The sequence below is a fragment of the Vipera berus genome (assembly GCF_964194415.1).
Source record: "Vipera berus genome assembly, chromosome: 2".
NCBI classification, from domain to species: domain Eukaryota; kingdom Metazoa; phylum Chordata; class Lepidosauria; order Squamata; family Viperidae; genus Vipera; species Vipera berus.
The window spans coordinates 119,287,954-119,303,989 of record NC_138203.1 but is presented as its reverse complement, the minus strand read 5'-3'; the positions used below and the strand labels follow the sequence as shown (position 1 = coordinate 119,303,989).

The following is a 16,036-nucleotide window of genomic DNA, read 5'->3' as shown; positions in this document are numbered from 1 at the left end:
CCTGCATTACAAACAAGCTCCAGGGATATGCCATGAGCACTGGCAGAGTGGACCACACTCATCCAATCTAGCATTTCTGTTTGCCCTTTGGATGTTCATGAACAGGGCACAATGCAACAGCTCTATGCCACTCACAGCTGATACTAAGAGGCAGATATTAAGAGTTACCACTAGTCCATGTATAATATGCCATATACTAAATAAACAGAGCTACTATATAAATTATTCCAACTAGAGTTGGGAGCATCTGATGTATCTACATATACTCAACTATCTAAAGGTAATTTTCAATGCCATGTAACACAATGGTCATCAAGAAAAATTTGGGAATTATCTGTGAACTGAAGAGTGTGTTGTTACAAGTGGCACTGTTTCATTCTGAACTGCAGGCTACCTTTAGAACTAGACCAGCATCATAATTTTTTAATGAACATATTAGAGAAGACCAAGATGGATCAGTTCATCAGGCCAATGAGAAAGAACAAAAAAGATACCATCATTACAAAGATGGGAAGTACTGTAACCAGGGCTTTTTTTTTGTCATAGAACGCCCAGAACGGAGTTCCGGCACCTTTTTTGGATGGAGCCTTGTAGGGTAGGCAAGGTAGGTTGTATGACATGTGTGAGTTCCGGCACCTTTTTCTTTTACAAAAAAAGCACTGACTGTAACTGAGAGATAATATGACCTCTTCAGTTAGATGAACTTTTTACTGCATGTAGAAAACCTGCAATTGGCAGATTTTTGTTGTGTAGGATTCTTAGGAATATTTCAAAAATATTGGGAGCACAATAATGTTAAATGGAAGTCTAAGAGAATAATGCTTGATACATTTATTTAACAAAGAAAAGGGACACTTAAGTAGCTTCTAAGTTTAAACTGGTAGAACTACTATGGGAAGCTGTTTTACTCCAGGTCTGATTAAGTTCATTCCAGCTTGTATTGTTTGTTAGATTAGTTTATTAGACTGTTCTGTGACATTCATAACTTTCATATGCATTATTTCATTGCAGTCAATGGCAACATAAACCAGATTTATCCATCCTGGCTAGGAATTATAAAAGTTGAAAGGAACATTCTGTTGGAGAAGGCTGGTTTAGGGCAATTCATTTCTATTTGGCTGTATGTTTGAATATAGTTATTAAATCATTTTAATGCTTCCAAGATGCATGAAAGTTACTGCCAGTGCTACAGCTAAGAATGGGTGCGTTCTATACACTGCCACTGTTAATAAGTTCAGGATTTCAGCTACAAAAGGTTGAGGAGGTTAAGGTTAGGCCCTATTTGTTGAAGGGTTGTCTGAATGTTTGTTGCATTTCATTCCACTCTTGAACATTTTACAGTTTTTGAGTAGATGAATTTTTTAATTTAAAAGATGTATATGATCTTAAGAGACACAACTCTAGGCAGCTCTCAACAACAGTAAAAACCATAAAACCATAAAAACAAAACCTGGTTCCTCAGCCATTGCTCTCCAATGCGTCCAGCAACTATTTCCAGGCTCCAACCTCATTCCACCCTAGTGCTGGGAGAAGAGCCAAAATAAAACAGTGGGGCCTGCCCAATGCAGGGGACAGGTGTTCCATAGAGCTGGGGCTGCTGTAAAAAAGGCATGCTTCCTAGGTCCTCTTAGATAGCAGCATTTCAGGGAAGGGACCTGGAGTGTGACCACCCAAGGCAAATAACCTGGCCCAGTGCATGTAGGACTTCAAGGTGATAACCAGCACCTTGAAATGCACCTAGAAAGAAAATGGGAGCCACTATAACTCGCACTGTCACAACATGATATGGGCAAACCGAGGAGCATCCAACACTGCATGCACCACAGTACCCGGGAGCAGTATAACTTTCACATGGTCTTCAAGGGCAGCCCCATATACAGTGCACTGCTACAGTCCAACTATGAGTGGCCCTACTCTTTCATCCTTCCAAGAGGAACATAGCCACCTGCCAAAGGTCTGTGTAATAGGTTGGTAATAAAAAGAAGAAGTTGGCGCCTCTGCTTGATTTCCATTGCATCCTCCTCTTTTGAGGGGGATGCAATTCCTGCAGGGGCCTTGGAGTTTGATGTGACCAAAGCAGCAGGCTCCCCTAGTAGTCAAGGAGTCAGTACAGAGCAATATAAAAAAATCTGGGGCTCACCACACCCCCTCTCGGCTCACTCATTTTCTGCTCCCTTTTCAGCTGCTGCTGTTACTATGGCAACACAGGCTAGGCTTTGTGGAGGGGCAGGCTTCCTGATACAACACTGGATTTCAGCCAGCCTTGAGATGCATGTTTGTGTGCGTGGGGGGGGAGAGCTAGTGACCTACTTTTGATGACACGGTTTTTCTTCCCCCAGGTAATCATGGATAATCCTACCCTCACCCACATATTCAATCAAATGAGAAAGTCCCGCTCTGGAAAAGAGGCTAATAGCCCTGTCAGTGATGCAGAAAACCAGGTGATGGGCAAGGATTAAAAACAGACGATAGCATCAGTCCATCACTCACTCAAGCCTCCCTTCTCCGAAGCAACTAGCAATACATATGATGAAGAAATCAGAAAATTTAGTCCAGGGACAGTCTTTGTCCTGTCTCATTGCAATAGAATTAATGCAAAAATGATATACTTCCCAAAGCTAAATCACAATGCCTCAGACCCTTCACTCCTTGCAAATTCATCATCACCACCATCATCCAATAAATCCCTAACAAGATTAAAGGGTGTCCCTTAAAGTTGAATGTTTGATAAATGCATCAGGCATTTTTAAAAAACTTTTAAGTAAGTAATAGGCTTTTTGGAACTCCCAAACACACTTGCACATGTGAAAGCCTTCTTTACTGATAACAGTAAATATCTCTTTTGTGGCCATACATCATCTGCTAAAAACAGACCTCATCAGTATTTTAGGACATAGCTCAGTGCCTGGACGCAGCAGATTTTGCCAAGTCCAACAGCCCCTAAGCAAAGGTCCATTAAATCAAGGGTTTACTGTACTAAATAGCAATCACACTTTCTAATGCTCTATTGCAAGAAAGCTTTTTCTCAAATTAAGACATTTCCTTTAAGAAAATAAAATGCACATTATGAACATCAAAAGTTGAATCACAGCTCTACTCTTAACCTAGCCCCTCATCAACCTCTCAAATATCCATTGTTTGTAGACTTAAATATTTCACATCCACATGGGGAGAATGAAGATTTCCTCCAATGGTAAGAAAATGATTAAAACCATAAGTCAACTACGCTTACAACTAGAAGGAAGACTTGGAATCCTGAACTCAAATAAATAAATGCTACTCCTATTTACTGGCACAAGATGCAAGAAACACATTATACTGGTGTTGAAAGAATTACATTAGCTATCAATTTGATACTAAAGCTTGACCTTCTTAACTCTACATAACCTTCCTTGCACCCTGACCTCTTCAGATGCCATTTTCTGGCTGAGGTGAAACCAAATTTTTCCAGCAGCTCAGTGAAAACAGCACATTGCTAGGCCCTTCTTCGTTGGTTTCAAACCCGTTAAAATTTTCATTCATTTATGAAGAATAATTTGTGGCCTGATCCTGATCATACATATAATTTCTAGGAATATCATTCCAAATAATTGTTATTTTATTAATTCACTGGCTATTTTATATACGTTATGTGGTTTTATTCCTCCTTGTGAAGCTCTTCGATGGAAAGGGCAATGTTTGCCCTTAAAAGAGACAATTACCCACCTCTGTGTTCAGTGCCAATCTTCCTCCACTCCCAAGTCAGTCAGCAACTCTAAGCATTTCTCAACATTTTTCTGTAGGTTTATTTTAGTAATTAAAAACACACAATGCTTGGTTTGGCCAAGCAATTTCTGACAAAGAAAATACAGTCACTGACAATCCATTTAGGCATCCCTATTGTGGGTATCCAAGAACCTTAACATCAGTGCAGAATGGATTAGACGCCAACTTTTGGGTGCTCTCTTATCGATCACAATGCCAGAATTGTTAGAATACCATTAGGCATTCCACCCAGCAAAACACATCCCATCTACACACTGAATTCTGGAGAGCAGGAGTCCCATCACCCACTATACCTTAGTCATTCCAAAGTCTTTTTCTGAGGCAGCCCCACCCTATCCCCCATGTTCAACCTCCTTATCCTCCTTTGCTCTCTCAAGATTCCTATTCCCCCCCAGATTCTTAAGCCAGTAGGTCCAGGTCAGCCATGACCGCCTTCTCCAATGCTCATTTGGCCATGTAAAATCCCTTTCTTGTATCAACGCTCAGTTCATTTTCTTCTTCTTACTTTCCAAATCTTTATCCACACCTAGGTCTTCTTCAAGTTGGTCTGGGGCCATCATCATGACAAGCATCCTCCCACCTGTTGACATGGTCCTTTTGGACTGAGTGATCTGAGGGCAGCCCTGAGCCATGACACAGAAGTCTTTCCAAGTTGCCACTGGAGGCAGGAGGCTCGTTCAGAAACAAGGCTTGCCGCACCAGGGCTGACATCTCCTCATGTCGGTCACTGTCCCAATCTGAGGCCGCCGAAGCTCCCTGGCAGCAGCCAGCTGGAGCAGTGCTAGATCCGGGGAACGGTTCATGAACTCCACTGCTGTGCGCTCTGCACTTGAGCCTAAGCTTGTGTGGGAGAGCTGCGGTCTTCACGTCAGGGTGGGTGTCCAGCGGCACAGGGAAGGGAGCAGAGGAACATCCCCAAGGGGGCTCTTCACTTTCCTCACTTGTGTAGCCCTCAAAGGGGGATCTAGGCTCTTCAACCTTCTTTATGTACTCCCCCTCCAGATAACCGGCAGAAGCATTACAGCTCTGGGGCTTTGAGCAATACCCTGAGTGCGTCTGGAGCTCCCCCTGTGGGCAGTGGGGATCACGCCCCCTGCAGTGGCTTTTGGGACTCTGGTTCCCACAGCCTTCTGCCGGCTCTGCTTCTTCAGGAAGCAAGGGTTGCGGAGGGGCCACTGCAGTAAAGCCATTGGCACTGAAGAGGATCACACTGCGGGGAACTGAACCCTTGGGCTCTGGGTAAGGCTGCAAGGGAGCATCCCCATAGACACGATGGATGGCCTGGGCTTCCTCAAGCGTCTGGGGGAGAGGGCTGTCCCGAGATGAGCCATCAGACAGGTCAGAGAGAGAGTCCCGGGGAGAATACTTGGCTACCGATACACTTACACTGTCCCGGCTTGACTGCTCAGTTTCAGACGAATCCTCTGAGTGGGGGGCTCGGGACAGGGGACTGGGATACAAACTGCTGTTACCAACACCATATAAGATTGCTGGGGTGTTAGCACTGGCAGTACTCAGCTGCTGGCTCTTTTCCATGAAGGCTGTCGTGCTGATGAGGCCAAAACGCAGCTTCAGCTGCAGAAGCTCTGTTTTCAGCCGCACATTCTCCTCGTTGAGTGCCAGCACCCTATTCTCCAAAACCAGGTCATTGAAGCGCCGTTTCTCCCGGGAGCGCTTAGCAGCCTCATTGTTCTTCCGACGCTTCTCCCAGTAGCTGGCATCCTTCTTCTCATCGGAGATGAACTCTCTCTTTCGCCTACAGTTGGCATTCGGCTTGCTCTTCAGGGTTCGGGTTCGCTGAATAATGCCGTTTTGATGGAACTCGGGAAAGTTCCCAGACACACATAATGTGGGGGAGTTGAGACTCTCCATCATGGGGTGGGGAGGAAGGGAGGGAAGGGGGGCAAAATGTCCAGATGTACTTTGTCTATTGCTGGAGTATTTCCCTTCCTCAGAACTGTGGCGGTGGCTGTTCCTGCTGTTCCACAGGATACCTCTTCCCAGCTGTGCACACCAAACTGTTACCAAGCTGTATTGCCGGGGAAGCTACATCCAATATGGCCTTGAGCCGTCCTCCAGTTGCTACAGACAGATGGGATCTGGGCTCCCACCAATGGAAAATGAATTGTCCAATACAAGGAGACCATATTCCAAATCCCTGCCGAAAAGAGGCTGTTTCCAGATTCCTTGGAAGGATTTTACTGTCCTCAATCTTCAGCTCAGTAAAGCCGGAGTGGCTTTGCTGCCAAAGTGCTACATACAACAGGAGCCGGGATGTGGCTGGACAGCAGGCACAGTGGGAAGGGAAGAGAATCAACAGCAACTGCTGGGTCAGGCCCAGAAGGCAGCAGAAACGCCTAGGGAGGAAGGATACAAAAAGAGGGTGTTACATTTCTGCCTAGTGCTGTCACACACCTCAGGCTCTGTTTACATAATCCAGCAGGTTCAGACAGCATCACCATGGCCCTTAGTTTGTATGGACCACACCCCACATTCCAGCTCCCCTCAGAAAGAAATGCAAGGTTGCCTCTACTGGGGGGAGAAGGGTGAGCCCAGTCCCCCGAAGCAGAACTGCATTCAGTTGTAATTTCTGCTTGGCAATCAAAATATATGCCCCACCTTGTCCCCGCCCCAGACCCAAAGCATGCCACACCCCAGAGATGCTGCACCCACACTGCAATCTCTGCCAAACGTACAAGAGGAAAACTACTTTTCTAATTGGCATACCCCCAAGAAAGACAAAGGAGTCCCATTTGACCTTTTTTAGAGGTCTCTCAGATACAGTGATGCACTGTATTACGATCCGACTCTCCTCTTTCAAAACCCTCTTTCCCTCTCAGATGTCTGCATACAAACATGCCTGTAGGGACAATGCCACACTGATACACCTAAAACGTGCCACTTAGTTCCATTTCATTCACCAATGTACTCTCCCCATCACACACACACACACACACACACAGAGACACAGACAACCACCCCCCATTTCTCATAACATGGGAAGGAAGGGAGGGAGAGTAGAGGGAGATTACAAGCAGTGGATCTGGAATGGGATTTTTAACCTTGAAGCCGAGAGATCCAAGGCAGGGAATCTTCCAGCCCCCTTTTGACTGCTGAGTGATAGGCCAGCGAGCCAGACTGGTTGCACAAAGAACGCCACCCCAACCTTCCTTCCACCATGACACATAGATAGGAATGCTGAAGCTCTCCTTCCCAGGAAGCCAAGGCCATGTGTACCAAGTGGCACGCACGCTCCCCACAATGATGGCAAGCCCCCCCCCTTTTCTTCTCGCATGTGATCTACACGCACCAGGCACAGGCAGCAGGAATATAGGTCAGTAAACACTGAATATTTATCAAGCTAGGCAGTCAAAACAGGTCTGATGATTATGGATTGCACAACAGTTCCAGAAAAGAGAGAGCGGCACAGCGCCAACAACCTACTGGCCTACAAATTGTTTTTTTTACAAAGAAATAATAGCAGCAGGGAGGCTGAGAAGGCAATATTGGAGACCAATAGGAGAAAATACTGCTAAGAACTGGGGCCCCAGCCACAGAGCTCTCTTGATAACTACTAGTCTGCTCCACGATCAGCCTTGCACCAATTTCCAACCAGATTCAGCACGCAGTATCTTGGATGGTGCCAGGATTTCTATAGAGAAAGCCATGAACACCCTTCTATACAGATTTCTACAGAGCAAGTGTCAATATTTTATGAGTTTTTCTATTAAAAAAATATGCATTTGCCACTTTTAATAATCTGGGTGAAATTAAAATGCATACACCAAACCACAGAAAGAAAAATGGACGACGCATTTCTTTTTTCAAACCTGGACATTTCTTCTATAAGATATTTCCTCTCTCCTTGCTCCCCTGCCCTACAAAACATTTTCCATGAGCAAAAGAAAGCATCAGAAAGACACAAGGCTCATTCTAAGTATTCCAAAAAGAAATCTTACATTTTACACAGCAGGTCCTACTACTGCCATAGTAAACAATGTAGTCTGTTTAAAAATACTAAAGTAGACTAGCCTCCAACTAGACAGAGGAAATTTGGCCTATATATATGAGCAAGGAGGATTCTGTTCTTATCACAATCATTCTATTCTTTACAAGAAAAAGATGATCAGCATTGGGGGGGGGGCATTTCTGAGCCTTTTTTTTTACTTTACCTTTTATTTGATCTCTCCTCCCAAATCCATCACCTGGTGCTAAATCGGAAGGTTGCGACTGCTATCATTTTGTGCTGGGGTGCACTAGATTCCCGGCCTGCCTAATTTTCCTCGATGCGATCGTCCTGGGCCCTCGATCTCAAAGTGACAATATCCTCCCTCTAGGTCCACGTATTATTTTCTTGCCTTGACCCAGAATGAGAAAGAGTTTTCTAGCTAAGCCCAAATCCCACACCTAGATCTGCCTACAGGGCCCGGCCTCGTGTCTTAGAGGACACATGGAACTACTACTAAGCTGGATTGGGTGTATACAACCAGGATCCTGCAAGCTCAGGCAGGTAAAGGAAGCTGACCTACTTCTCAGTCTGCGTCACCCCCTTGGGGCAGTAGGTCTGATAGCATTCAAAAGAGGTCAGTCTGGATCTTACCAATTCGACGTAGTTGTACAACTGTACGGTTGTACAGTTACATAAAAGCAATAATCAAAAGCAAAGCAAAAGACAAAGAGTGCATCTGAGGATGCCAAATGCTTTGCATTCACAAAAGTGTCACAAACAGGCTTTCAAATTCAAGAGAACAATATAACCTTTGAATGTTTTCACTTTAAAAATCAAGTTCTGCTTGGGGCTTTCCTGTAATAAAAGCCGAATGGACTGAAGTTGTTCAGAACAAAGGAAAGTGATATGAGTGAGGAGTGCAATGAAGTTCTGAAAATCAAATCTGACTGTAAGCAGAAAAGCACACAGGACAGAAGGACTGATTATGAAAGCAACTAGCCTGGCATACATCCAAAATAACATGCATGTTAGGTTTATACAATACCTTAGACCAGTTAACACGGGACAAGGTTGTTTGTGATTCAACATGCTGTAGGAATCCAATGTTTATTACAGACCCAGACTGCCATGGTAAACTATAACATGATCTATTTGTTTGGGCACAGCGGGATATGCGAACAGACAGATTTAGTTGAGTGTGTTACGAGAATGCAGCCATAATGGAATAAGTTTACATTCCTCTAGGAATGAGTTTCTTGAATTCTGAATTACAAGACCCAATAATCCGAGACAAAATCTTAAAGGAAAAATGAAGTCGTGTCACCATATTTGTAGAAAGGGCTATTAAAGCTTCTGGGATTAATGAGTGCTGGTGTAGAGGAAGCCTCTGGACATCTTTCTTGAACAGAACCTGAGACCATCACAGGAAGTCAGAGCTGAACTTTTAAACTTGCCCCTATAATGCTATTTCTTTGGCCAACAATAACAGCTAAGGTTACACTAGGAAGAGCTCTCTTTTCAAGGCCCCGAAGCAAGGCAAACAGAAGGCATTTTCCTTCCTGAACAACTAGTGTAACACTAATCAGTGCTTTGGCTAATGGGCTACCCACACAGAGTTAGATCTTCAACTTGGTCAAGTGATGCCATCCTCATTATTACAAGTAACTTCCAGAAGGAAGCTCTGCAGGGAAAAATACCTTTGGTGCTTCAGAAATTAGCAGATTTATTACGACCCAATCCAAATTCCACGTTATTAGCTTCATGGTGTATTATCTGTGGATGGTATTCACACACCACCACGCCCTCCTAAGATTCCTCAAATCTATAGAAAGAAAATGTCCATATACCCACAGTCAACTTCACTGTCTCTTTATTGTCCCACTCCCCGGCCACAACAGGCTATCCAGAACCAATTTTATAGCCAGTTTCTCTGCAAAATTCTGGGATGGCAGGACTACTATTCCTATTGGTATGTTTGGAATGGATTTCAGCGTACTCAGTTAATCCAAAATTCCCTCCGGAAGGTAAGCCAACACTTCCTCCCGGAGGGTTGCTTTGCTCTGCAGATTCCTTCCCTTGACTTGCACCTTCCAAAATATCACTCCCTTTTCTAGGTTCCCTCCTGGCAGGGCTTCCCACACAACTGCTTCGTGATGTAATAACTGTTGCAGATCGTGTCTCCACTTTCCAAGCAAGAATGTTCTGTTCCTGTAAGGTCTGGAGCTGAGCCAGCACCGTTCAGCTGCCTCCTCCCCTTTGCTTTCCACATCTACTCTAAGGGGGGGGGGACAAGGAACCTTCTGACTAGCAGCTGCAGGTTATAATGCTGTGATGAAAGGATGGCCCAGTTCAGGGGTAGGCAACCTCGGCTCTTTTATGACTCATGGACTTCAACTCCCAGAATTCCTGAGTCAGCATAGCTGACTCAGGAATTCTGGGAGTTGAAGTCCATGAGTCATAAAAGAGCCGAGGTTGCCTACCCCTGGCCCAGTTGAATGTTTGCCATTAGAATAATCTGTCCCAAGTCTCAATCAAGAAAAAAGCAGAAACTTTTTAGGGAGCAATAGGAGACTCTGTGTTGAGCAAAGGGTTTCCAATGGTCCTACGGGGAATGGAAAAAGCCACTGGTTGTTTCAGGACTAACCAAGGTAAAATTTAAGCAGAAATATCAAGATGCCAACGAGAAAGGAACCAGAAATACAGCAAGTGTATAACTTGCTGGTAAAGGTCAAGTTACTCAAAGGATAGCAATTCTAGGCAGAGATTGAATATGATATATCTAAAGAGTCTGGATGACAACTAGATATCAGCAAGAATTAAAGTTTTCTCTATTTCATTTCTGCCACCTCGAGATTGTCTAGATTTTTGCAACCCAGATCTAATAGCCCCAAAGAAGTTGTTGTTACAGCTTGGGCCTCTGTGTTTCAACTGACCCTAATCATCGTAGCTAAGTCATTTTGTTTGGACCTAAAGTTGTGTTTTTCCCATTTAGTGACTGGGAATCGTAACTTTAATGCCCTGGTGTCAAACATATGGGTGGTGTTCGTTTATCTTTTTTAAATGGGAAGGGTCTCCAAAGGGGTTATAGTCAGCTATGTAAAATTTAACAAATGCTAAATCCATCTTGTCTGGAAGTTAAGTCATGGCAACTGAACTTCTCTTCTTTTTTTCTTTTGAAACGTTTCAGGGCTTAGTGCTACCCTAGGGAAATCTAGTCAGCCCAGCAGAGCTTTGCATGCAGCAGTTACCCTACAGGTCATGAAACCTCTCCCTCTCTCCCTCCCCTCCTGCCTGCAATATTCATGAAATACATTTCACATCCCAATGTCAAATTCCCTCATTCTTGAGCCTCTTTTTGACAGCGGCCCTGCCCAACTTTCCAGAAAAGCCTGAGCACATGAAGTATGACAACGGATGGCCCAGAGTTAGCCTTTTCAAAATTTGGTAACACTTTTCATTCTGCATACCAGCCACTCCCATTATGACTGTGACGTTTTTTCCATTCTCCATTTAAGTACACACCTTAGTAATGGTCCTCTTAAGACCAGGCTCTACATAGCTTTGATAATGCTGATGACACCCAAGTGAATTGAGCTGCAATATTTTTCAGACTTCAGTTTATGGGTAGTCCTCAACTTACAACCATTTGTTTTGCAACTTTTCAAAGTTATGACAGTGCAGGAAAAAAGTGACTTACGGCTGGTTCTCGCACTTACGATCATTGCAATGTCCCTGCTATCATGTGATCACAATTTGGGCACTTGGCAACCAGCACATATTTACAACAACCGCAGCAGCCCAGGATCATATAACCACCATTTGCAGCCTTCCAGTTGGCTTCTGACTAACGAAGTGAATGAGGGAAGCTGGATTTGCTTAATGACCACAGTAAAAATATAAGATCAGGTGCAGTCACACGATGACTCACTTAATGACTGCACTGCTTAGCAATGGAAGTTCTGGTCCCAATTATCGTTGTTAAGTTGAGGACTACCTGTACATGCTTCCAACAGCATCCTGATACCCAGTCACGAACAGGGAAACCTTTCTGAAATGGAGATGAACCACTTCAGAAGACTTTCCTTGCTTATTTTCTACTTCTTCAGCTGTTGTTTAAAAATAAAAGCGTAGACAAGCTTGCCAACTAATTAAGAGGAAAAATAGCTTGGCTCACATTCTTTTGCCTTTTAAAAACAGTTTGCTCTGCACAAAATCATCAGGCAGAGTTTTGCATACATGGAGTGAACTCTTGTTGCTTGCTACGGCTGGAACTCAAGCTGATGTTAAACACATATAAGTAGAAGAGTGTTTTTTTTAAAAAAAAAATCATCCATATGAATAACCCAACTTGCTATCTTGTGCCAAACAAGCTTCTAGAATTCAGATTTCACAACTGTCTTTTCAGCTACCCCCCTCTCACTGCATGTCTACAACTCAGACCTTTGTTTTTCTGTTTGCAAAAATGTGGCCAGCTGAGCTAAGTGTCTTGGAGCAGGCAGAGTTTCTAAAGCAAAAATTGCTCAATCATTCTGTGCTAAGCATTAGTGTGTAGCCTTACACAGACCATGAGTGAAATGTGCATCAGGCAGTGGGTGTAGTGGTGAAGGTATTGGTCTCTAGAGAACCATCCTCAGCCTTGGAAACTCACCTAGTGATCTGGGTTAGGGTCACTCTCTCTCAGCCCAGCCTCTGATGTTTGTAGTGGGGTAAAATAAAATGAGGGAACTCTACATAGATTATCTTGTATTCTGAATAAAAGGAGGAATAGAGAAAATACAAATGTTCCCCTGGGTTCATTTACAGATTTCCTTAAGAACTTTTTATGGGATCTCGTGAAGCCGGTTACAAGTTTTGCACAGCTACTGAAATGCCTTGAAATGGCATTTGCTTGGCTCTATAGAACAACTGAGGCATCGGTGCTTAGTGCATGGGATGGGGAAAGGAACAAAAAGGAGGAGGCAAAATCTCTTTTCTCCTTTTTTTTGGGGGGGAAGACAGCCAATGAAAGAGAATGGAGGCTAAAGATGGGCAAAAGAAGAATTTTTCACCTAGAGGTTTGATAGCTAAACATTTGCCTGATTCTTGTGTCTGCATGGAAAGTAGGTGGACAAAACACCTATTAAGTACAGAAAGTCAGCCTCTTCTGCTCTATTCTTAGCCTCCAACAGCAGCATCACAGGTGCCATTCAGCCACGTGGATGCTTCTTACCAGCTCCACCTCTTCGGCAAGCCCTTCCATTCCACTTCACCCAGGAACCATGATCAAGAGAGCTGACTATGTGGGCATAGGCTGGGAAGTCCTGGGTTCAAATCCTGATTGTACATAGAGCATAGAGCAGTGTTTTTCAAACTTTTTTGGGCAAAGGCACACTTGTTTCATGAAAAAAATCACGAGGCACTCCACCATTAGAAAATGTTAAAAAATTTAACTCTGTGCCTATATTGACTATATATAAAGTAATTCTCTTGAATAGGAATCAAATAAACACAAAGAAAGTATTTTATAATTACTTTTCAATTTTTCCCACGGCACACCAGGCAACATCTCGCGGCACACTAGTGTGCCGCGGAACAGTGGTTGAAAAACACTGGCATAGAGAATACAGCCAGGTCCTCCAAAACTACATATCCAGACTCTGGCAAAGATGAAATTGGTAGTGGGATGGAGCAGGTGCTGTGAAAACTGCCCTCAGCAGCTTGAAAAAAAGTAGTGCAGATGAGTCTGCAGGCAGCAGTGCTTACAGTGGATGGTGATGACACCCAAATGAGAACGTATCTGCAATGATGTTATAATGCAAAGGCTTTTACTGATTTGCTTCCCTGGCCTGAAGTGGCTATGTCACTGCAGCATCCTCTCAGACATGCCATCATTTACACTCACAACACACTGGGCACTAATCTATATGAAGACATTTAATTATTTTGTTACTCACTGTATTGCATGAATCCAGAACATTAGTTAAGCCTTGTTCCAAGCCCAGCTATCATGTTTAAATTTGGGGAAGGGGGGGGGTTGATTTGCTTAGTGATTCTATTCATCCAAAATTGGTTAGTTTTAAATATTTCTGAGTAACATAACATGTTTCTTCAGACTACATGGTAAAGGTATGTTTTAAAAGGGCATTTTAAATTTAGAAACATGATGTGTTATACAAAACATAAAACTACATAGAAATATTCTTTTGTCTCTTTAAAAAGGAAGAAATGTGGCACATTAGTAGTAATCTTTAATTCTGCTACTAATTAAGTAGAGAAACAATGTTATTTTTCTGTCTTTAAAACCAGCCCATATGGCACCCTATCTCCAATTATATTGGATTACAAGGGTCTCAGCTCTCAGAACAGAACAGAGAACAGGACCACAGAAGACCTAGTGGGTGACTAAAATGTTGTACTAGAACTAGGCTATGAAAGTTCAATTGAGTGACTTTGAGCTAATCACTGATTCTTAGCTGAGCCTACCTCTCAGGGCTATTGTTGTAAAAATAAAAATGGAGGAAAGACTGGGCATAAGTTTAATTAAACCAGTGGCGTTGCAGTAGCATATCTGGAAAAGATCAGGATGAATAAAAGGAGGTTTACGTGAAAGACCAAGTGTACTTTTTCCTACACTGATGGATTTGGGATTTTTTTTTTAAAAAAAATTGAAAAATATAAGCAATGTACTCCAAGTAGAATAGTTGATAGTCCTTTGTTTTACTTGCTTTCATTTTTATCATCTGAAAAGCAGAATCAGGATTTCCTAACCAAATAATAAGCAAGCTATATTAAGCAATCCTCCTCACTGTGCATTTTAACATCATTTAACAAATTCCACTTACTTCACTTATCTGCAAAAACCCTCCTAATCAGAAGGAACCAGATGCCCACCAGAAAGTGGCCAGTTGCTCACAGGGAGGCCACTGGACCTTCTCTCCCTCGCCCAGCCCTGCAGAGGCTAAAAGGTTTTGTTTACTTGCACAGCTACAAGCATTATGGAAGGAGGGATGAAACCTTCCTGGGCCAACCAGTCACTGGATTACAAACTTCCTGTTCCTTATTTACTTTCCTGTGGTCAGGTGGAGAATTTCATTTAGAGAAGAAAGGGAAGAAACCCTTCCTGGCCCTCTTTCTGCATCTCCAGTCCCATCTCTTGCTAAGCTAAATAGGTGTGCGTCCTTAATAATTTGGCAGAGGGTCTCTGCACTTCCTCAGAGACAACCTGGCACGCCGAGGCTGCAAATCCCAAGGCCGACAACAGATTTAAGGGTCTCTTGTCATGAAGACCCTGAGCCCCGGGGGTATTCGGATCGCTCTCCCAAGGCAAGGCAAGCCAAGCCACACGTCCCTGTTGCCATTCGCTCTTCTGAGCAAGCCAAGACGGAGCGTCTCGAAACCTCCCGAGTTCCCGAATCTCCTCAGCTTGGCTGCCTCGCACAATAAATACCACGACGCCCGCTCGCCCCGTCCTAAAAAAAATGTAGGTCAGTCAAGAAGGGAGGGGAAGAGCCGGAGTGTTTGTGTCGTTCTGTGCAACAAGAGACGAGGAGGGGGATCTGCACCACCCACCCACCCAGAAAGGTCGAAGCGCGGCCCCTCCACCGCGCAGCACCGCCGTCCTTTTCCAAGCGCGGATCTGCTGCGCAGAACTTCCCGCTGCTCGGCCGGGCGCAGGCAAGAGCTCGTCTGAACGGGGCTTGAAGGGAGGCGCCAGGAGCCCAGCGGAGGAACAGCGCCGCACGCCCGCTGCCCGCCATGTACCTTGCCCGCAAACAAAGCACGCCCGCGCCCGCCGACAACTCCAGCGCGCCAGAAACGAACCGGCCTCTCCCGGGAGAAACCCCCCCCCAGGCCAGGCCAGGGGGCTGCAGGTGGGGGAAGGGCGGGGGGGGAGAGGAGCCGCCGCCAGGCGTTCGCGTGAAATCACCTCTTCCAGGCGCCCCTCGGCCGCCTCTCCAGCGGCAGGAAGGAGTCGCCGCGCGCCTTTCGCGAGCTTTGCCGCTGCCGCCGCCGCCGCCGCCGCCCTACTTCTTTCCCCAGGCGAATGTGTGTTAGTAGGTCAGCCGGTTGCATAAGCGCTTCTAAGCGCCTCCGTCACGCTCCCGAAGTCGCCACACAAAACAAATGGAGGGGAGGAGCGGGGAGAGGCGAGGCGGACGAGCGGGCGAACTAGAGGGGCTGGGCCGGAGCCAGAGGAGCGAGCGAAGAGCCACGCGGGAGGCGCTGTCGCGGCGGCTGCTGCTGCTGCTGCTGGGGAAGAGACGGAGCCAGCCAGCCGCTCCCTCTTTTCCTCGCCCGCTCGCCTTCAGCCCTGGAAGCGGCGGGCGGCCGCTTTGCTTTGCT

At 45.0% G+C, this 16,036-nt stretch overlaps 1 protein-coding gene across 1 annotated transcript; it reads right to left on the bottom strand.

Annotated features, from left to right (window-relative positions):
• Positions 1–3,765: 3,765 nt before the first annotated feature.
• LOC308662292 (nuclear factor interleukin-3-regulated protein-like) lies at positions 3,766–15,781 on the bottom strand. Its single transcript, XM_081317922.1, has 2 exons — positions 15,621–15,781; positions 3,766–6,122 (listed from the first exon to the last, which is right to left on the bottom strand). Exon 2 carries the CDS (start codon positions 5,638–5,640, stop codon positions 4,303–4,305), a length of 1,338 nt encoding a protein of 445 aa, XP_081174048.1. The 5' UTR covers positions 5,641–6,122; positions 15,621–15,781; the 3' UTR covers positions 3,766–4,302.
• Between the last annotated feature and the right edge of the window lie 255 nt (positions 15,782–16,036).